A 21,446-nucleotide genomic window follows, 5' to 3' on the forward strand; every position below is an offset into this window, starting at 1 on the left:
GCACACTCAGCTCTGCCCTGGTGGGCCTTTGCCTGCCCCTAAGCCACTTTGGGCAGCCCAGGCATGCTGCCTGGCAGGAACGCATTTTATTGTCTCCCCTGAAACAATGATCCCTCCAATTTCAAGCCATTACTCACTTGAACTCCTGCAGAGCAAAAGCCACCTAGTTCCCTACTGTGCAGCTGCCCAGGGAGTAGCAAAGCCGGGAGACCTGAGACACAACCGGCAAAAACCCCCAGGGGTCCTCCTGGAGAGATTGTAAGTGAAGGAGGAGCAGGCTTGATCTTCCTGCAGGGTTAAGGGAAACCAGTGCAGGAGTGGGAGCAGGAGCGCAGGCAGTGCAGGCTGGGTGGGGGAACAATGTTCTGGGAAACAACAGCAGCACTTTGCTGTGGTGGCTGGGACATCCCACTTGCAAACAGCCCAGCACCTCCTTCCCCCTTGCAGGCAGGTGGGGACGTGTCAGGAGCCACAGCAGCATCACATGTGTTTCCTGCACTGCCCTGATTAGGGGGAACTGGCTGGAGCAGTGTGTGCACACCCAAACCAAACTGACAGGACAGAGCTTCCCCGGGGATTGAGGCATCATATCTTGCACACAGTTGTCCTGTGGGGGCTGGTGGCTGCCGCCCAACAGCAGGTTTGAGCCTTGGGACTCAGCCATCTGAGGTGCCGAGGGCCAGGCAAGGCACAGCTGGAGGGGTGGGTGCTGTGGGGGTGCAGGAGGAGAGAAGTTGGGTGTCCAGCCCTTGAGCCCCAGGGACCCTGCAGACAGGATGCTCCAAAAGGCTTTTGGAGCATAACCATACAGAAGGAGACTGCACTCCACAAGGGTTTATTTACTCTCTGGCAACTGGAAAGCTCCTGCATTTGCTCTTCTGAGTGGCTGAAGCCCCATGGCATTGTTCAGGATCAGGGCTACCCTCTGCCCCCACCATGGTCCCATAGCATCCTGGTTGTCTCACCCTCAGCAGATCAGAGGGCAGCTCCTGAGGGTGCAGCGTGGTCACTCTTTGGTGACCCAGTAATCAGATGTAGCTGTTAGCGATACTGTCGGACAGATCCTACACCGACTACTGAGCAGCCAAGAGTACCTGTCTCTGCTGGTTCTCCGCTTTGGCCTTAGGCAGGGCTGGCAGTGAGCACAGCAGCTTCCCTGGGGAGAAGATGTGGTGGCCGGGGAAGTGATGGCCAATGGGGAGGGCAAGTGGGCAGCTGGTGGCAGTGTTTCATCCTGGAAATCCCATCCAAACACCGGTGTCAGGTGGTGCTGAGGTCTCCTGCATGTCTCATAGGCAGTGGGCTCCCATCCCTGTGCAGCATGTGTCCCTGGTTTTGTGTCCCTGCCCTGGGCAAAGGACTGCCCCGGGGCCCTGGACCCAGGCAGGATTCCTCTTGCACCTCCTCCTCAGTGCCAGATGGGGGGTCCCCTGCACACATGGTCCCAGGGGCACCCGCTGGCCTGAGCATCTGCAGCACAGTCCCATCCTTCCTGGTGCACGTGCACCATCATCTGTGCTAGGCGTTCGGCTTCCTCCTGCAGTGGGGAAGGAGCTGGGCTGACAGAGGGGCTGTAGGGGCTGCAGGGCTGGGGGCTCCTGTGCAGTAGGGCCAAGCCCAGCTTGGTACAGAGGGTGGCAGAGGAGCTGGTGGATGCAGCAGCAGAGCCCAGCACTAGCACCTCAACATCCCACAGCCATTTGGGCTCCCTGCAAGGCGCCTTCCTGGTGAGCAGCCCTGTTCAGCTCAGGAGACACAGGCACGAAAAGCTGTTCCCTGCCTCAAAGGCTTCCCCTCCCTCCCAGCACCACCACCACCTCCCAGCTTGCACAGCTGGGCGAAGCCACAGCTTGCCAGCCCATGTAGGCTTCTAGCAGCCGTGCACAGTCAGGGCAAGCAGTACCAGGCAATAATGCAGTCAGCAAAAACATGTCCCCCCAGCAGGCCCCCGCTTGCAGATCCCCCCAAAATTCTCTGTAAATGAACCCACGATGCCCCTCCAGGTGCCTCAGCAAGTCACTCTACCTGGCCACCTTCACCACATGTCAGAGTCCCCCGTCGATAGGAAATGTGTCCCTGGTGCATGGGGACCTGGAGGGCTGCAGTGTCCTGGGGCTCCCAAGCTGCTACTCCAGTGGCTCAGCGTGATATGGTCCTGATGCTGCTGGCCTTGTGGCCCAGCCATGCAGCACTCTGCTGAGTCTGCCGCTGTGTCACTGCTTTTAGTATGGTGAGAAGCAATGTCTGAATTCCCCTTCCCCCGGCTGGGACATCCGTGCTGGTGTCATGCAGTCACGCAGGGACAGCCCCAGCTTGGTGGCTGGCCGGGGGCATGCTGCAGCTTGCAGAAAGGAAATTTTCAGCTCAGCCCTGTCAAAGCAAGAGCACGGGGATTTTCAGTGGGGTTTCTGTCTCTGCCACTGTCTCTCTCTCTCTCTTTTCTCATTTTCTGGAAATGAAACAACCTCGGGCTCCAGCCCTTCACACCACTCCGTGTCTATGGGTGGGGGCAACAGCCCTTCTCCTTCACTTCCCACCAGCTGCCATGGGGACTTTTCAGCCCCGGCAGGCTCTCCCCCAGCCTCCCCCACTTCCATGCCACAAAGGAAGGAGCTTTCTGCTCCCTCCTGCTAGCAGCTGGGATTTCTGCGAGCCAGGTCTAGGGAACAGGAGGACAGGCTGAGCAGCCTGGCGCCAGGCACAGCACAGTGCTGAGAGCAGCACTTGAGCCCCTGGCCACCCCTTGAGCCATCCCTCCTGCCAAGAAGCATTGATTTTGGCCAGTGAATAGACGCAGCCAGCCTGGAGCACAGCAAATGATAACAAGTGGCTGCTCAGGTGATACAGGCATTCTCTTTCTGACTTGCTGCTGCCACCTTGCAGGTGACCATGGGCAACTCCTACTGGTCCCTACAGGAGTTTCCCCAGCTGTAAAAGGTGAATAACAATTCCTGGATGTGCCATAATCTCCTCATTCAACTCCTGCCTGTTTTCTGCCCCTTTGGCCAGGATCCTGGTCCATCTTCCCTGACAATCACTCCACCTTGCAAATCTGCACCCTCTCTTCTCGCTGCCTGGCCAGCAGGCACCTCTGCCAGCCCCAAGGCCTGTGCTGGGCACGTAGGGACAAGCCTACCATTGTGCAGGGACACCCATGGGTGCCAGATGCAGCAGCATCCTCAGGCTCAGGGCTCTGCCGCAGCAACAGGCACAGCCTGGGGCTGGGGGACAGCTGGGTGGAGGACTTCAGGGTGCACCAAACTTGCTACAGCTCCCTGCATCCAGTTCTCCTTTCTTCTTGGCAAAGATCCAGAGAGGAGTTTTCTGGGACAGTGCTTCTCTTCAACAGCCATTCCTGTGGAGTACCATTAAATTCTAGTTGTGAAATTTAGCCCCTTTTCTGGCTCACCAGGAGATCTGTCAGTGCAAGGATGCCAGGGTCGGGCAGCACTGAGCACTGGGGGGACAGGTAAGGCAGGGCACATCCGTGCCCCTTCCCCATAGCCCCAAGCACAGCATCTGTGGAGAAGAGATGCTTCTTCAGGGGTGCAGGAGAAGCTTTGCTGAATATGAGCAGCCCTGGAGGCTTGGGGCTTATTCCAGGAGTTTTTGCAACAGCCAGTGTGTCTTAGCAGATGAGCTAAGCGCAGTGCACAACAGACATCAAAAACCAGACACCCTTTGGGAACATGACCCCACCTCCAGGCTGACTCAGCAGAAGCAACCCTCAAAGCAACCCCAGGGAGAGCAATTGCTCTGAGCTTCATTTAATCAGCCAGGGTAATTAGGTAACTTAAGAAGGACACGTATGCCTGGAGGCTGCTTGACATTTGAGGAGCAAAGTTCCTTTAGGAATAGCCATGTGAAGCCAGCAGACACAGGGAGCATCCTCTGGTTGCTGAGACTCCCCTGAATGCTTGTTCTCCCCAGGCACAGCCCCCCAGGCACCCTGTGTCAGGAACGCAGCCGTTGTGCTCCTGCTGCCTGAGTCGTTCAGAGATGCCTCCTGTGAGAAACGAGAGAGGAAGGAGAAATGGTCTCCTGACCCACTTACTGCAGAGAAAGCCAGAGGAGGAAAGCAGGCTTATGTTTGGGACCTCTTCCATGGCAGCATTTCTGCTCCAGGGCTAGGGAACTTCAGGCCTTGATTTGCTGGATACTCAGGGGTGTCGGTGCTGTTGGCCCAGCTGTGCTGCTACTCTCTCAGGGTCCTGCTGTCTGCAGGTCAGCTGATCTGTGAGCTGCATGGGGCTGCAGCCCCTCTTTGCTCTGTCATTGCTGGGGTGCAGCAGCTGAGCAAGGTCTGCCAGGCATTTCTCCTCTAGCCTGGAGCTTAAGTTCCAAAGCTTGGAGGTTTTTTTTCCCCAAGAACAGGTGTGGGCTTTGCTCCTGCTCTGATTTATCTTCACTAGGGCTAGGGTTTGTCTCTCCATCTGGACTGGTTTTGCAGCAGCCTGGATGGAGACAAAACCACCAGGAGAGATGCCAGTTTTTGGCTGGTGTGTTGGTGGTTTGTTTTAATATTTTTTTCTTCCTGAGACAGTGGGCTTTGAAAAAAGCAGCTCCCCTAAAGCACCTCTGTCCTTGCAGAGCATGGTGGGGCTGGTTACATGGGATAAACACATCCCCTGTGACTAAACCCCAGTGCTGGCTCCAGAGAGGAGGCTGAAAACCCCCACAGCATCCTTCACTCCAGCTGTACAGGGAGGCACTGGAAAGGTGACAGGGATTTCCTGCAGCTTGTGGTGAAATGAGTCAGCATGGCACGCATCCAGGTGGGCATGGCCGGCGGGCTGGGCAGGAGCCAGCTGGCAGTGTGTGCCTGGCAGCACGGGGAGGAAGCGTGGCAAGCCCACACAGTGGGCACTTGCCCAGGGCACATCTGTGGAAGAGCAGGGATGTGTCCTGCTGACCTTTGGACTACCATTCCTCTTTCTGGAGCAGGCACGCACCAAAACCAAACCTGCCCCAGGGCAGGCAGGGTCCAGGCAGGATGCGGGCAGCAGCAGGAGATGCTCCAGCTTGGAAGCACTGGTACAAGGGGCCATCCTTCTGCCAGATTGCTGGTGCCACATGGCACAGCCAGTGTCTTGGTGCCCTCTGCCCGTGTGAGTACTGGGAAGGGTGAGTGCCCCATGTGTGGCTGCTGCTTCTGAGACACTCTGCATTCCCAAGAAGCTACCATGAGTCACAGACTTGCTCTCTCACATACACACAAAAAAAGTCCCAGGAGAGAATAGACATGGCTCACTTTGTTCTGAGTCATTTTTTATCTGCCCCAGCCCCATATTGAGCTGAGAACTGCATAATTCAGGGAAACAACCAGCACTTTTTGCATGCATGTGGGTCCTTGGCTCTGGCCAAATGCGTTTCTCTGGGACTCTCAGTGGCAGGAGCCTGTCCTGGCTTCCCCATCACATTTGTATGGGAGGACAGTGCCCTGGCACTGTCTCACAGGGAGGTTTGGGGATGGGCAGATGTGCTCATGCTGTGCCTAACTCCAGGCAGGACTGGGATGCCAATGCCTCTCCACAGCTCTCTCAAAGGTGCAGATGTCCACTAGTGCCTGGCCCAGCCCAGCACAGCTGTGCATGGGTGATGCTGACACTTTGCAGTGACACCCACATGGGTTTGCAGAGCTGTCAGAAGCACCAGGGCTGCTAATGCCACCCAACTTGCTGGGGCCACACATACTATTGCTGGGGCATGTGGGCTCTGGCTTAGCAGGCTGTGCTGGGGGAACCAGGCTCCCTGCGATGCCCAGCTGTCCTCAGCATACTTCACTTTGCACTGGCTCTTACATGCCTGCACAAAGCTACCCACTGTGTGCAGCGAGCTCCAGGATCTGAGCCCCCTCCCCAAGTTATTTCCAAGTATATTCCAGTTTCACACGTGGATTCCCCTTCCCACAGCTTTGAGTATCTCAATAATATAATTTTCTCTCTGCTTCCTCTGGTTAGACCCCATATCTCCAGTTTACTCTTATGTCTCTGGGTCAGGAACCCAGAGCTGCCTCCTGGTAGCTGAAAATGGTTAAATCCAGTAATTTAGCACCTGCCAATGTCACAACCATTAATTTCTGACTGTGTCCAGGCTCCTGCCACTGCAGCCCCCAAGGAAACCTTTGCCTGACTCCCCTCTGTGATTCCTGGACGTTATCCTAGCGTGCCTGGAACGTACCAGCCAGGCTTAGATGCAAGAAGTCCCTGTGCCACCCCAAGCACGTCTCCAGCATCCAGAGCTGGACCTCCCCTCCTGACAGCCAACTCCAACCCTCCTGTGTGCTCATCTTCTGCTGCCAGCCCCCAACTGCCCTCTTCACGGTCAAACATGACAATAGTCTGCTTAGCGACATTTTCCCCATCTGCTTGTTTCTGGAAGAAACAGCTTTTCCAGCCTTTCTGGGTGAGCACAGTCTCACCGGGAGATTCCCAGATGGGCTGACTGGAATAAAGTCACGTCCATACTGCAGGGGACACCAGTGCCAGAAGCACAGCCCGGATCTCCCATGGCTTTCCCGGACTTCTGGACAACCATTTCCCCTCCGGCACGAAACAATATCCTTTTACTTCACCGCACCAGGGCAGGTGGTGCAAAGCACTTAGGGCATCCCTGAAAGTGACACACCACTTGTTTTGCCCCAAAATACTTGCTGGAAAACATGGGGCAGGTTGTTGCTCATCTTCCTCACAAAGAAAAGGAGCCCCAGGCCAGGCGCAGAGCCAGTCACCAGCACACGAGCATGAGGAAATGTGTTCCTTGCTGGCTTTTTGCCTCCCCAGGAGCAGGCTGAGTGGCGCGGGAGGAGTGCTTTCTGCCCTGGCTCCTGCTACATCAGCCAGCCCCTGGGTGAGCACAGGAAGGAGTGGGCAGCCCCTTGGCGGGTTTGGGTTTTACATGGGCTGATGGGGAGTCCCCCTGAGCGCTCCTTGCTGTGCTGTGGGAGCCCCAGCCAGACACAGCTGCCAGGGATGGTTTTCCCCCTCTGCCCAGCAATGCCTTAAGGAGAAGGGTGGGTAGAGACGGGGGGTCCCCAGTGAGGTGGCAAGAACTGGCCCTTTCCGTGGGAGGGGGACAGAGAGCCATCACCCACCCCATGGACACGGGGTACTCCTGCACTTCTATGCTGGGCTACAGGGGACAGTAGGACATTGGGGAGCGTGTTCCCACATTGGCTGGGATTGCCCCTATTCAGGGGGCTCAGCTTGTATCTCCCATTCCATCCCCTATCAGTCCCACCTGCCCCATGCTGAGGATTCACATCTGGGAACCCAAAACACCCAACCCTCCACCATCCCCCTGGCCCCCCTCTGTTTCTCAGGCACCCACACCTGTCACATGGATGCTCCTGGACACACTGGGACTCTCACCAAAGGGGCCACTGCCCCCGTTGCACTCCTGCTGCCCTACAGCGTGAGTTACGGGACTTTCCCCCACCTCACTCGCCCAGTGGATGCCAGAACCATGAAGGTCATTGCTTCTCATCTTCCTGCCTTTGTGAGCTGAGGGAGAACCATGTGCGGGTGTGTGTGCATAAGCACATGTGTGCATTTTGGTGGGGGAGAGGGGGGTGGAGGGCATTTCCTGGGCTTTTAAAAAGAGATGTTGAAAATTCATGAGTTTAAAACAGAAGAAATTTGCAAAAACATTTCAGTGCATCTTCTCTGAGCTGTTCTGCAGGACCCTGGGAAAAGAGAAGGGTGAGGAGAAACTGGCAGGAGGGGGACTCCCAGGGATCATCCCAACTGTCTCCCTCCCATGTGGCTCAAAGCGAAGTTGTGAGGCTAAGTCATCATTGCTTGGGGTGCAGGCATGAGGGGACAGGGTTATACCCCACATATGTGCATCCCAGGCTATTTTCTCACCTCTAGCCCTGCCCCTGCAGATGCAAAGTGCCCTGCAGGCTTCCAGCCCTGGGGGGCATGGGGCAGCCTCTCCTGCTTCGTAGCAATAAGCCATCTGCATCCAGAAGGTAAGTTTGCCCTAAATTGCCATTTCCTCAAGCTATGCAGGCTAGCAGGTACAGAAGGCAGCTGCTGGCTCCCTGAAGGACTCCAGCCCCAGGTACAAGCCCAGACTGACATGTGGGGGAAATAAAGGCTGCTGTAGCCTGGGCAGCAGCGGGGTGCTGGCCTGCAACCAGCTCTCCTCCTTCCCCTCTGTGGTGAGAGGGAAGGTGGGACCAGGCAGAGGCCGCACCTAAATTCCCCTTCCTCTGCAACCCTCCCTTTCCTCACCTCACTCCCAGATACAGGCCAGGACACGGAGCCAGCTGGGTCCTGCAGCGGAACTCACTGCCGCACTTGCCCTCCCTTTCCTTTTGTTTTTTCCTCTCCTCTTGTCACTGCCACCCCACAGGAAGAAAGGGAGAGTCCATTGCTCACACGCTTCTCTTTGCACTAACCTGCTTGAGTGATTCCTTTCCTGATGTCTTTGAGAAACTCTCCAGCACTCTGACTGAGCCTGTGGGTGCTGGCTTTAAATCATCGTCTCCTGTGGATTACAACATCTGGATGAGAAGATAGAGGCTTTTCCTTTCTTTCTTTTCTCATTCCTTCCTTCACTTTTCCTCCTGAAGCCACAGCTGCTCCCAGCCAGCAGGCATGATGCTGGTGGGAGCCCTCCATGGCCTTCTGCTCCTCTGCCTAGTTGAGGAGGGCATCAGCAAAGTCAGAAGATACTACATCGGTGCAGTGGAAACCACCTGGGACTACATGCACAGTGACCTGCTCTCTGTGCTGCAAGCACCTGCAGGGTAAAGCTCTTTCTATTGCAATTCCAGCACCTGCTACAGGTGTTCTCCCACCCTGGCACGCATAGCACTGTGAGCTTGGGTCCAGGCAGGCAAGTGCATAGGGGCAACCTGGCAGGGTGGGTGCACTGAGCTGCTGGTACAGCTGGGAGTGGGTGTTTCTGGGCAATGGGGAGCCACTAAGTGCAACCCCTGATAATGCACAGGCGGAATAAATCTGCAGAGAGAGATGCAGACCTGCTCTGCACTACTGCTCTGTATTGCTTTATCTTAATGATGTTTGCCTGTGACCCTTTAAAGTCTGTGCCTGGGGCCAAGAGCTGGTTCTCCAGCCTGTGCTTTCTCTTCTGCTCTGCATCCTGGGAGCTTTGGAGATGTAAGGGGAGATGGGGTCCTATGCCTCCCTGCCTGGGGGCTACAGAGGGAGGTTGGCTGTGCCCCCCTGACATAACTCAGAGCAGCAAAGGCTCTCCACTGTGTCTGCCCCTGGTAAAATGTAGCTTTAGTTATTTATATCTTTGTGTACATTCCATTGCTGGGGCTGAAATATTTCCTTTAGAGAATGAAAATAATTTTCAGTGTTTGGGCAAAGAATGGTGTTTGTACACAGTGACAGGAGGGAGGAAGGCATGGTGGTTTTGCCCAAATACTTTGGAGTAGGAAGGAAAAGTGGCAGTTGCATTGCTCAGGCATCAGGTTGGTGTTGTCTGGAGACACAGCTGTCTGGGACACACATGGCTGTGAATGGGGAGCAGAGATGGACAGCTACATCCGCTGTGGATCAAGCCTTACCCTTTCACTCAGCCCTGCTGCCGAGGGTCTGTGCTGGTGCACTGTCAGCCCATGGCCCCATCTCAGACCCACACCGGCTTAAGCTGTGAGGAGCTGTGGTCAGACACTGGAAACCAGGCTCTGGTGATGAGCCAGGTCAGCCTGACTAGTTGCCATAGTCACTGTAACAGAGGTTTATTGGTTTTTCTCCCTTTTGGTTATTTCACTAGGAAAATTGCACACAGCATCCCCTGTTTTACAAATGCCCACCCTGCCCTGCTTTTACTAACATTGCACTTGGATCCATTATGCTATGGTGGAGATGAGGTCACTCATGCTGTTAATTCAACCCTGTGGCTTTCCATTTCGGCACTGGCTTTAATGACGCACTCGTGCACCATTTCTGACCCGGGAGTGTGTCAGGGACCTGGCTCTGCCCTGGGGACGAGTGGGGCATCGGCAGGCAGCCTGAGGTCACTTGTCCTTGTCTAAAAAGGGGAAAGATAACTTTGGCTTTCTCAGAGGAACTTGGTGGCATGCTCCACCCCAGAGAGGCAGGGCATGCCTGGGCAGCACAGCTCCCAGGGGTGGCTGTGGTGGGAACCCGGGCTTGCGCAGCGTGGCTGTTCCCAGCTGGATGATGGTGCCTTTTCACTGGCTCTGCAGCCTCAGCCCAGTTGTCCTCATGTGAGGAGGGCATAGGAAAATAGCCATACTGGGGAGAAGGAGCATGCAGGAGCAAGCTAGGAGAGTGTGGCAGGAGCAGAGCTGCCACCAGAGCTAGGGTGCCTCCCAGCTGTGCATGGGTTATTTTCTGCTCTACCTGCTCTCCCTTGTGGTACCAGCATCTCATGGCAGCCCCCAAGGGTGCAGCTTCAGGCAGGACCTCCAAAACCCCTGTATGCATCCAGTGGTTTCTCTGGCACATTTATGGAAAGCTCTGCCAAATTAGTAGGCTATGGCACACCAGGACAGAGCTGTTTATGCCTTCCCATGATTTCAGTTTCTCTTCCTCCCAAACACAACCCTACCAGCAGGGTCAGAGCTGGGACCAGCACATCCTGCAACAGCCCCAGGGATCTCAGCTCCAGGTCAGCCACGTAGCAGCAGCCCATGTTTGAGTGCTTCAGCAGCATAGTGTGTTTACCTTGGCTGTCTCCCGGCTCTGAGAGATGAACAGATAGTGCAGCTAGCAGTGCTGATTGAAGGCGCCAGGAGCTTATCTCCCTGCCTCAGCCTCAGCTGCCCTTGGGGTAGGAAGTCCATGGGGACCCCAAGTGCAGAGGACCATCCAGAAGCGCTTGGATCAGATGTCCCTGCACTGAACTCTGCCTCCTTGTTCCCTGCAAAAGCTCTCAGGCTCTGCCGTGCCAGCTGGGACCTGGTGCTGAGTCCTGGTGTCACCAAGACTCCTTCTAGCCATGACCCCACATGCCAGCAAAATCCCCCTGGCTCCAGAGGATTTCTGCCTTGTTTACCGCAGAATTAGCAGGACCAGACTCTCATATTTCAGGGATGTCTTTTCAAAGCTGGGATTTCTGTGAGTTAGAGATTAAGGCACAGCTTCCCAACAGTGGACAGCCCCTTGCCAGCAACCCTGCAGCACTGCCACCTCCCAGCATGGGGTCACCCTGGAGAGCAAAGCTTCATCTGGACCCTACTGCCATTGAGCCAGGAATAATAGTGTCTTGTGGGCAAAGTCAGCTGACTGCAGTGGCCCTGCTCACTGGGACCATGTCTGCTGGGGGCTTCCTGCCAGCCTGAACGTGGGGTTATAGTTGTGGTGGGAAAGGCAGGAGCTGGGTGCACGTGGGGTTTCCATGGGTGCCTGTCCTGCTCTGCACCCAGGGAGGGTGAACCCTGCTCTCCCCACAACATCCCCTGGCTGTAGGTGGCTTCCAGCCGGCGGCATGGGGGTGAGTGTACGTCGCCCTTTCCTAAATTTGAGTCACTCTGGCTCCTTCCTCTTCCTCTTGAGGAAGAGTCACAAAGGGAACCGCTGCTTGAATGAAGGCTGAGTCAGAGGGGGAGTGCAATCCTCCCCGCTTCTTCAGAGGGAAGAAAATACCACCTGGCTTTTGCTCCAAACAAAACAAGGCTGGAAACAGTCTGTCTGGTTACTGGAAATGTTCTCTGTTCTGGGGCTGATAAACCAGATCCCTGGAGTAATTCATGGCTTTGTTAACCTGATAAACATGCTGTATTCCTTCTGGAAAATGAATTTGTTAAGCCACTTACAGATAGAAAGTGGCCAGCAGAAATAAGTGGGAAGTAAAATACTTTCAAAGGCTCCTTTATCCTCCTGCTGCAAGGGGTAGTTTTGTAGGGTCTGGCTGTAAATCCCCATTTGGTCAGAAAAGAAATGAAAAGAAACATTGCTCAGACCTCAGAGCAAACTGTTGCATCCTGCCATGCAGCCTGACACCGTCTCTTTCCCAGGGGGAGCTGGAGAGGATCCTTGAGGTTATATGTGATGTGATGTGTCTGCCACACCTGAAGGTGCTGGGGATGGGGTGGGGGTGGCTGTGGGGCAGAGGCCACCAGGCACTGCTATTGCAGCACACCCAGTGCCCCTGGTCTCTGCTGGTAGGGAAACATGAAGCAGGGCAAGGCAGGAGGCTGGCAGTGATGCCTGCAGCTGTGCTCACTCCAGCTGCAGCTGAGTATGGTGCTGTGCCTCCTGCCCTTGTGTCTTCTTCCATTGTGACTAACACTGTGATATTAATCACTGCTATGTTGTCATCCATGAGCTGAGCAAAACATTTCCAAACACACCTGGGGGCTGTCAGAAAACCCAAAGGACACAACATAGTGAGCAATCTCTGGGGCTGGAACAATGCAGGCAAGCTGGCAGGGAGGGGTGGAAGAGGATGGCTGCTGCCCATCTGTGGATGGGGCTGCACAATCAGCCTTGGCTTTTCCTTCCTCCTGCAGCGTGTCAGGGCACCCAGGCCCACGGCCCCCCATGCCTGGTGTCCCTCCCCAGTACAGGAAGGCTGTGTTTGTGGAGTACCCCGATGCCTCGTTCATGCAGCCCAAGCCCAAGCCAGCATGGATGGGTAAGAAGCATCTGCAGTGTGGTGAGCCCTAGCTCTCCTTGACAGCAGCCAAACTCATCCTGGGCTGGGTGCTGGCAGCTCCTTGGCCAGAAATGGGAAGCACCTGGGTAGAGTCCCAGTACAGCAATGCTGCTGGGGATGCAGGGAGCCTTGCTGGTGCTGGAGCAGTTGATGCTACCATGCTATGTGAGGGACAACCGCTAATTGTGCAGGTGGGAAGCCCAGACCCTTTGGGGCCATGGCTGGGTGTGAGCTGCCTGACCCCAGCTGCCTGACCCTATTGCCTTCCCCTGCTTCAGGTCTCCTGGGTCCCACCATCCGAGCAGAAGTCTATGACACAGTGGTCATCACGTTTAAGAACCTGGCCTCCCGTCCATACAACCTCCATGCCATCGGGGTGTCCTACTGGAAGGCGTCAGAGGGTGAGTGGGGCAATAGCCAGGTGCTGCAAGCCCTTGTGCAGCACCTCCCGCTCTGCTGCCTGCCTGCCAGGAGGGAGCACATCCTTCCCTCACGCTGCTATTCACATCCCTCTATGAGGACAGCCCCAGAGATGGCTTAGCCTGGCAGAACAACAAGACCGTGCCCAGCCCAGAAATGAGCTGATATATGCAAACAGTCCAGAGCAAACCCATACCAGTTACAGAGGTAATACAAAGGTTAAACCTGAGGTTGGATGCTTAGGGCCAGGAAGACTGTGCATACCAGCGTCAGGGCAGGTGGCGGGTGCCCAGCCCAATGAGTCTCCAGCACAGCTCTGCTCACTGCCCTGAGACCAGCCGTTGCCAATGTGAGTTGGGCTGTGCCTGGGGGCTGGGATGGGGAGAGGCTGTGCTCTGGGTTGGAGGAAGAGGCATTTCTGTAGCCACAGTGTGTTAGGGATGAACCTGCAGTGACATCTGGCTGTTCCTTTGGCTTTAGGTGCAGGGTATGAGGATGAAACCAGCCAGCCAGAGAAGGTGGGTGACAGGGTGGATCCAGGGAAGACACACACATACATCTGGGAAATCCAGCAAAACCAGGGCCCGACAGATGGTGACTCATCATGCCTGACCCACTCCTACTCCTCCAACACCGACAGTGTGAAGGATGTCAATTCTGGTTTAATTGGAGCCCTGCTCGTGTGCCGACCTGGTAAGGACAGCACAGGATGGGACGGGTCACATGCGATCATGAATTGAAAAGCAGAAAAATCAAAGATGCCTTCCAGAGGCTGAATATGGCAGTGGACAGCACCTTTGGAGTTTGGCCCTTTCCTCGAAGAGTCCCTTCCCCATGCGGGAGCCAAACATTTTCAATTTCATTGCTGGAGAGAAATCAGTTGTTTCTTTCCTTTGCAAAATTTCAGACCACAGATGAAATCATCTACCTTGTATCTGAACCTTATCTATCCATAAGGTGAACTGGTGTGGAAGAATAAATGTTTGTCTTTCTTCAGAGCTTCACCAGGCTGTGATTGTTCAGTGTCAGCCAGGGTGCTTTGCCAAACAGGGTTTTGTCAGAAGAACTAGAGGGAAGTGTGTAACCGCAAGGGTTAAGAATCAGGCAAGAGAGAGACAGGACACCTGGGGCGCTGCCCAGTGCACAGTACCTGTGCCAGCTCTCCTTCCTTCAGTAAACATGGAGGTGATGAAATTCTGACTGTTAATACTTGCTGGGTGCGAGGCACCAAGTGTAGCTGGGGTGGGATTTGTCACCCCTGGTTGAGCCACCTCCTGAAGGCCTCTAGTCCAGACCCCTTTCTAGTCACTGGAGAGGAATGGCACGAGTCACCTCCTCCCAGGGCACTGTCTGCAGGCTCCAGTGAATCACCAGGAGCAGTTTCTCCACTGACTGAGCAAAGCCTTGATGTTTGTGTGCATCTGTGCAGGAGCACAGACAATGGCGTGGATGAGGTGGCTAGATAAAATGGACTCTTCTGGGTGACTAAGGGGATCCTGAGAGCCTGTGAGGGGAAGGCAGCACAAACTGACCTTTTGATGCCTTCTGGGGCAGCTGCCTCTCAACCATGGGCTTTTGGGGACTGCAAGGCTGGAAACAGGGCTGTGCCAGTCATGACAAAATCAATCCACAGCCTGGCCTTGATTTACCAGTTCTTGCAGGGCACAAAGGGAATTCCCTGGGGAGATGGGCATGGCGCTTACTGACCTTTAAAGAGATCCATCCCATGGCATCTTGCAGGGACCCTGGTGAGCAATGGGAATGAGGATGCGCAGCAAGAATTTGTGATGCTCTTTGCAGTGTTTGATGAAGGTAACTACCCTGTTGACTGGTGGTCAGACCCTGAATCGAGCCTGGTCTGGGGTACATGCTTTGGCCATGGTGTGAGTGCAGCTGCTTAGCTCCCGCACTGCCTCCCAAGGGTTGGAGCCTTGTACAGCCCCACCCCAACCAATGTGCTCCTGGTGCAGTACTGCTACTCTTTCTGTGCCCCAGGTGCAGGGAGCTTGCACCCCCCCCAGCTCTCCCACACCATGCCCTGGCCTTGTTCCCATCACACTGGCTAAGGCTGAGGGGGAGTAATGCCCTGTCACATTCAATAGTCACCACTACATTCATGCAGAGCTGTGGCCAGGCCTACTGTGGATTTCCAACAGGCACCACATATCTGACCTCCCTGGATTTTGGCTTTCATACTGTTTCACCCCAGTGGGAAGGTTTCCTTTTTCTTTGAAATGCTCTCAATTGAAAGCTGACTGCATCCTCCTTTCTCCACAGGGAAAAGCTGGTACTCTGAGCCTGGCTCCCCAGGAGCTCCCCAGACCCTGCCTCATAACAGGACGGAGATGCACACTATCAATGGCTACATCAACGGCTCACTGCCTGGTGAGTACTGATGTGCTGGGGACAGGGATGGAGGGCATGGGAAGTGCTAGGAACAGGAGTGTAGTCAAGGCCGTAAACTCAACGTAGCTTGTGAAAGGATGTGAGAAGGGACATCAAGAGGAGTTTCCAGGTGATGGATCTGTTAGGCTGTGTTGACCTCAAAGGGGCTATCACATCTCAACTCCTTGATCAGCCTTGCCCATTTACAGTGGGGCAGGACCTGTTTCTGGCTGTCTGTGTTGCCAAGTGCAGCTGACCTCCTTGGAGGTCTCCAGGAATAGTGCAGGTAGCAAAGAGTTTAATCTCTTGTAGCCCTGTGAATGAGGCTAGAGGTAGTGTTGAGGGAGAAATTCAACTCTTACTACCCTGGATCTGACAACACACCTCTGTAGGATTTGCTGAATAGAATCAGAATCATTTAGGTTGGAAAAGACCCTTAAGATCATCAAGTCCAATCACAAACCTAACACTGCCAAGCCCACCACTAACTATGTCCCTAAGTGCCACATGTATACATATTTAAAATACCTCCAGGGATGATGACTCAGTCACTTCCCTGGCAGCCTGTTCCAATGCATGACAACCCTATCAGTGAAGGAGTTTTTCCTAATATCCAATCTAAACCTCCCCTGGCACAACTTGAGGCTGTTTCCTCTTGTCCTATAATTTGCTGCTTGGGAGAAGACACCAACACCCACCTCACTACAGCCTCCTTTTAGGTAGTTGTAGAGAATTATAAGGTCTCCCCATAGCCTTCTTTTATCCAGAAAAGCAGAAGAAAAGGCTGTTTGTGGTCTCAGTGAAGAAAAAAGTTGGCGTTTTCTGATATTCTTCTGGGAGAAGTTCTAGAGCTGCCTGAGAGTGAAGAATCTCCAAGGCAATCTGGGAAATATTGTCAGGAGAGTCAATACCATCAGCAGCCTTGGTGAACCACACCCTGAAACCTCCCACCTGGGTCTGGCCATTCTCCAATAAAAGACAAAAGCAAAACTGCCCTCAATTCCCTGTCCTGGTGATTCCATGGAGCTTGAGAGCTGAGTAGACCTCATGGCCAGCTGCTGTGTCTGCACAGTGGGCTTCTCCTCAAGAAGGTATCCACATCCACCCAGGAACCCCCTGTCTGGCTGTGTGACCTGGCCTGAGAGGTGTCTGATGGAGAGGTAGCAATGGAGAGCTGGGGGCCTCAGGACGGAGCCTCCACCCTGTCTCCTCTCCAGCTCTTGAGATCTGTTCCAGTCACCTATTGCACTCAGTGCCAAAAACAAGTGCTTGACTCTGTATTTGACTTTTTTTGGCTTCAGCTTCCAGGAACTTGTTCTTGTTATTCACTTCCCTGCTAGATTACAGAGCCCTTCAGCACACACTAATTTGTCCCCAGGAAAATATTTTTACAATGCAGTCAAGTCCTCTCCCACTTCCGAAGCACACTGAGCTCTTTGAGTCTTTCCAAGGAAGGAATTTTCTCCAGCCTTCAAATAATGCTGGCAACCTCTCTCTGCCCTTTTTGGGGTATTTTATCTACTGCTGAGGACATGTAGGAGTCCTCCTGCAGTCACAGTGTTTTAGTATCAGACTTGTCAGTGTTGTGATCAGACAAATGGTTATTCTTGCCAGTTCTTGATTCCCCTGTTTATTGAGCCAGAGAGAACACCTACTTCTTTTGCCACTGCATCCCGCTGTGACCTTCCATCAGCATGCCTCCCAAAGCCCTTGCCAAAGTCCCCCACTCTGTAAATCTAGCTTTATCTCAGGGGGATGATGTGGCCTGCACCTCTGCTTTGCTCAGACAGTCCACATCGACATGTGACTTCTGCAGCTTGAAGCCACCACCTTTTGGGGCAGAGGACTCTACCCAGCCCGTGTCAGGCTCTGAGTCCATGATACCAAGAGTGTGGACAAGGGATGGACACGGTGCTGACTCCTGAGTGCTTTCCTTCTCTCCTGGCAGGTCTCACACTGTGCCTCAAGAAGCAGGTCCACTGGCACGTGATTGGGTTGGGCACTGGGCCAGAAGTCCACTCCATCTTCTTGGAAGCCCACACATTCCTGGTGAGAAGCCACCGTCTCAGCAGCCTAGAAATCTCCCCTGCCACATATCTCACAGCCCAGACCATGCCAGGAACAGCTGGCTGGTTTCGGATGTTCTGCCAGATACTGTCCCATCAGCAAGGTAACCTTATTCTGCAAGAGCTTGGGGGAAAAGAAGTTCAGGGAATGTCCCAGGCTTAGGGTTCTATGCAGTGCTGCATCTCCAAGGCCCCTCCTGCTCCATAGTGTTACATCCACATGCACTCTGGCCTATGACCAGGATGGCATAGGTTGACCCATGTGATGGCCCATTTCATGGGGAGAGTAGCTGTGAGGACATCTCCCAGGCAGAGTCTGGGGGAGTGCACGCCTGTGCTGGCATGTCAATGTGACCCTTTTTGTCCGGCTTGTCTGAACCCAGCTGGCATGGAGGCCATTGTGAAGGTGGAGGAGTGTATGGAGGAGCGCCTGGTGAAGATGGGGAAGATGTCAGATGAGACAGAGCACATGGATTACCCTGAAGAAGACGAGGAAACTTACCATGTGATCCAAGTGCGCTCTTTTGCCAAAGAGAAGCCTGTGACCTGGACTCATTACATTGCAGCTGAGGAAATGGACTGGGACTATGCCCCCGTGAAGCCAGCGTCTCTGGACAGGTGTGTGCTCATAAGGCTGCTCCTCAAGGCAGCCTTGCCAGCTCTTCCCCTTTTCCCCAGAAATGTATTTCCTTTATGCCCAACTTGGACAATTTTCTTCTTCCTTATTAACAGTAACAGTATGGATGGAGGGCAAGGATGGTCTTGGGGAGACCATGGGAAGGCAGGACCTGGCTTTGCTCCATTTCACCAAATGCCCCACAGAGGCATTTGTCTCTGGGGCATTTGTCTCTGTCACCCAGGTCTCTGGGGTCAGCCCCTTCTGAGCCAGCTGCAACGCCTGGTGACCCTTCTCACCCTCCAGCCAGGAGGCCCTGCACAGCCAGGACATGTGCCTGCAAGCCCAGGGTGTGGGTCTCCTTGCCCTGTCTGGAAGGACCTGCTCTAGACAGCAGAGGCAATTAGCCCCTGCTGCTGCCCCACTTCTTGGAGGGAGAGGTGATGCAAGTGTGATATCTCAGCAGAAGTACCTTAGTCAGCACATGGCAATGACGGTTGTCACCAGTCCTGATGTCACTCTGCTGGCACAGGCTGTGTGGGCTGGAGCTGGCTTGATAGCAGAGTCACTGGGCTGGAGCTGGCTTGATAGCAGAGTCACTGGGTTCTGCCTTAGATGGGGATCTCAGCCAGCGGTCACTGGAGCAAGGCGAGCGGGGCAGAAATCCCCACCTGCAGCCTCTTGCAGGGTAAGCCAGAGGAGGTGTCCTCTCCAGCTTAGGGCTGGCCTTGCTTCTGGGTTGATCAAGAAGAGGCAGCTGCTTTGTTGCCTTATGACCACATACTGGGGGTATTCCCTAACCCAGGACAACCTGTCATGCTCTCAGCTCTCACAGTCACCACTTCCCTCCAAGACAGCGCAGTGTCAGCCTAAGGCTGCTACTGTGCAATCTAGTTGAAGCTTTCTCCATTAAAGAAGCACTGAATCACCTCAGATGTTATTCCCCAGAATGCACATTGTGATTGCCAGGATGGGTGCACTGGTAGTCCCCAGGCAGCTGTGTAGGTCCTGAGATGATGGAAGGTCTTGCTCTTGTTCCGGCAACATCCCACATGTGGCTGTTTGCTCTTTCTTTGCCTTGCCTGCAGAAACATCACGAGCCTGTTTCTCGAGGCTGGCCCTCAGCGGATCGGTTCAAAGTATAAGAAAGTGATGTTTGTGGAGTACGAGGATGCAACCTTCAAGAAGCGCAAGGTGTCAGAACAACTGGACAAGGGAATTCTGGGGCCTGTCATTAAGGGGGAGGTTGGAGATCAGTTTAAGGTAAGAGAGAGATTGTTTTCCACAAAGAGGGACTGAAAGGAGAAACTTCAAAGCTTGATACTCTTCCACCTAATAGCTCTTGGTTTGTGGCTAAGGTCTGACATAAGTCCTTGAGGTGCTCTGTCATTTTTGGTAATGCCCAAAGTTCACCAGAAAGGCTGATGTTACTGAAAGCTAAAGCTAAATACTCTTGATGAGAACAGCAGAGATGCACAGGATAGGATGTGTCCCAGTCCCCTTGATTTGACTTCATTGCAGGCATCTTAGGAATCATGTGAATTAATCCATGACACATGGCATCCAGCACCTTGCTCTGAGGCAGGAGTGTCCTCTCATCCTCCACTGTTCTCTGTCTGTGTGCTCTTACCATACAGTATTGGGGACTGTCCCTTCTGCCTCTCCAAGTGCCTCTACTGGCTATTTGACTTTTTTGCTGCTAGGAGGAATGGGGTGGTTTCCAGGAGCTTCACATTTCTGCTCCCTGCCTGGGGTTCCCTGTGCAATTGTGGGCATGGAGGTGAAGGTAACACCTGTGGCAAAACCCCAACAGAGCCATTTAGAGAAATAAATGAAGGGCTTCATGCAGTGAAGTGGGGAGCACTTTGAAGCAGTTGACTGCTGTGCTTACTTAGTGTCTTGGTCCTCTGAAGCCTCCTGGACTGACAGACCTCTTCTGTCTCATAGGCAAAGGGAGACTAAAGACAGCAACTTTCTCTTTAATAAATCTGATATTTTCATGCCCACCCTAAAATGGGCACCTCCCAGAAAGGTGGATGGTGTACAGTAGTAGAGAAAAAAACAGTCATTTCTTCTATTCTGACTCTCACTTTGTGGTCCCAGACATATCTGGGTGCCTCCCCATTGGACTCTGGCAGGTAGCCAAACCCAGAGCACCGCTGCCCAGTGTTTCCCTCCCTGCGTGGATACTGAGAGCAGCCTTGAGGGCTCACAACATTCCAAAAGCATTAAATGTTCCTGCTGGCTGTCCTCATTTCAGATTGTGTTCAGGAATCTGGCAAGCCGACCGTACAACATCTACCCTCATGGTCTCACCAGTGTAAGGCCATACCACGCCATGAAGCACTCTCAAGGTAAGGCAGGCCACAAGAATTTGGGACATCACTTGGCCACTGCCATTCTTCTGGGCCAGGAGAGCTTCCTGCAGCCTGTGGTAAGACTTGTTGTCCAACCCATCCACCCAAGCACCTGAGCCCTGCAATCCCAGAGATGATGGTGATTCTTGGTCCATGTCCCCGTTGCTGCCATGTAACCCTGTCTTTAAGGAAGGCGTGGATGATGGCTAGAAGAAGAGGCATTGTCAACCAGGGAGCTGGGACCATGTTGTTTGGTCCATCCTGGAGGCCTCCACTTTCTGATGAGGCAGGAACCACCCTGGTGATCCTGCCTGTGTTTGCCAGTTTGCTTACAGTTCTCATTCCCTGGGCTCCCCACTCCCCTGCTTTAATGTGGGGGATTAATTACGATTCAGACTCTCCCCCTCGCAGCTTTGCCACTTTTGGTCTGGGGTTGCTGAGATACCAGGTCCCTTTCTCAGAACCGCTTTCATTCCCTGCGGGCATTCTCCCAGGATCATGACTTGTGCAAGGCCATTCCACACCCCATCAGGGCAAAATCATGGCACATCCCTCTCCCCTCCTCCTCTGCCCTTTCCGGTGCATCACAATGATGGGATCAATTGCAGAGGCTGGAGCAAAGCTCCTCTGTTGCTGCAGAGGTGGCAGAACCAGGACGGCAGCCGCTAAGGAGTTCAGCAAACTAGGTCAGCTTTGTGACCTGTTACTATCTAAATTAAGGTTTTCCTTCAGGAGTCAAAACGGAAAAGCAGCCTATCAGCTGGCAGGACTAAAGGACCCAAGCCACACAAGGGAGTTAGGAGCCCTGTCCCTGCCCCTCTGTCATCCCCCAGGCAGGCATGGCTCACCAGATTTGCCAGCAATTCAAGTTTGTGAAAGTATGGTCCTGGAGCCACAGGGATGATGTTCTTTAGGGGAGTATAATTAAAAAGACCTACTCCTAGCCTGACTGACACATGAGCTTTGCAAACCATGCTCTTACAATGGCTCAGCTGGGCA

The 21,446-nt window shown here is 54.0% G+C and overlaps 1 protein-coding gene across 1 annotated transcript in view; it reads left to right on the top strand.

Moving 5' to 3' along the window:
* The window catches only part of F8 (coagulation factor VIII), a 36,006-nt gene that overhangs the window by 606 nt on the left and 13,954 nt on the right, over positions 1–21,446 (top strand). Inside the window, exons 2-11 of the mRNA XM_075106956.1 lie at positions 8,579–8,755; positions 12,458–12,582; positions 12,882–13,004; positions 13,504–13,716; positions 14,764–14,835; positions 15,301–15,408; positions 17,357–17,578; positions 17,858–18,092; positions 19,179–19,353; positions 20,351–20,444. Of these exons, the coding sequence (XP_074963057.1) occupies positions 8,604–8,755; positions 12,458–12,582; positions 12,882–13,004; positions 13,504–13,716; positions 14,764–14,835; positions 15,301–15,408; positions 17,357–17,578; positions 17,858–18,092; positions 19,179–19,353; positions 20,351–20,444 (1,519 nt within the window). The 5' untranslated portion in view covers positions 8,579–8,603. The remainder of the gene's footprint in view (positions 1–8,578; positions 8,756–12,457; positions 12,583–12,881; positions 13,005–13,503; positions 13,717–14,763; positions 14,836–15,300; positions 15,409–17,356; positions 17,579–17,857; positions 18,093–19,178; positions 19,354–20,350; positions 20,445–21,446) is intronic.

This window comes from Phalacrocorax aristotelis, chromosome 11, assembly GCF_949628215.1.
Source record: "Phalacrocorax aristotelis chromosome 11, bGulAri2.1, whole genome shotgun sequence".
NCBI classification, from domain to species: domain Eukaryota; kingdom Metazoa; phylum Chordata; class Aves; order Suliformes; family Phalacrocoracidae; genus Phalacrocorax; species Phalacrocorax aristotelis.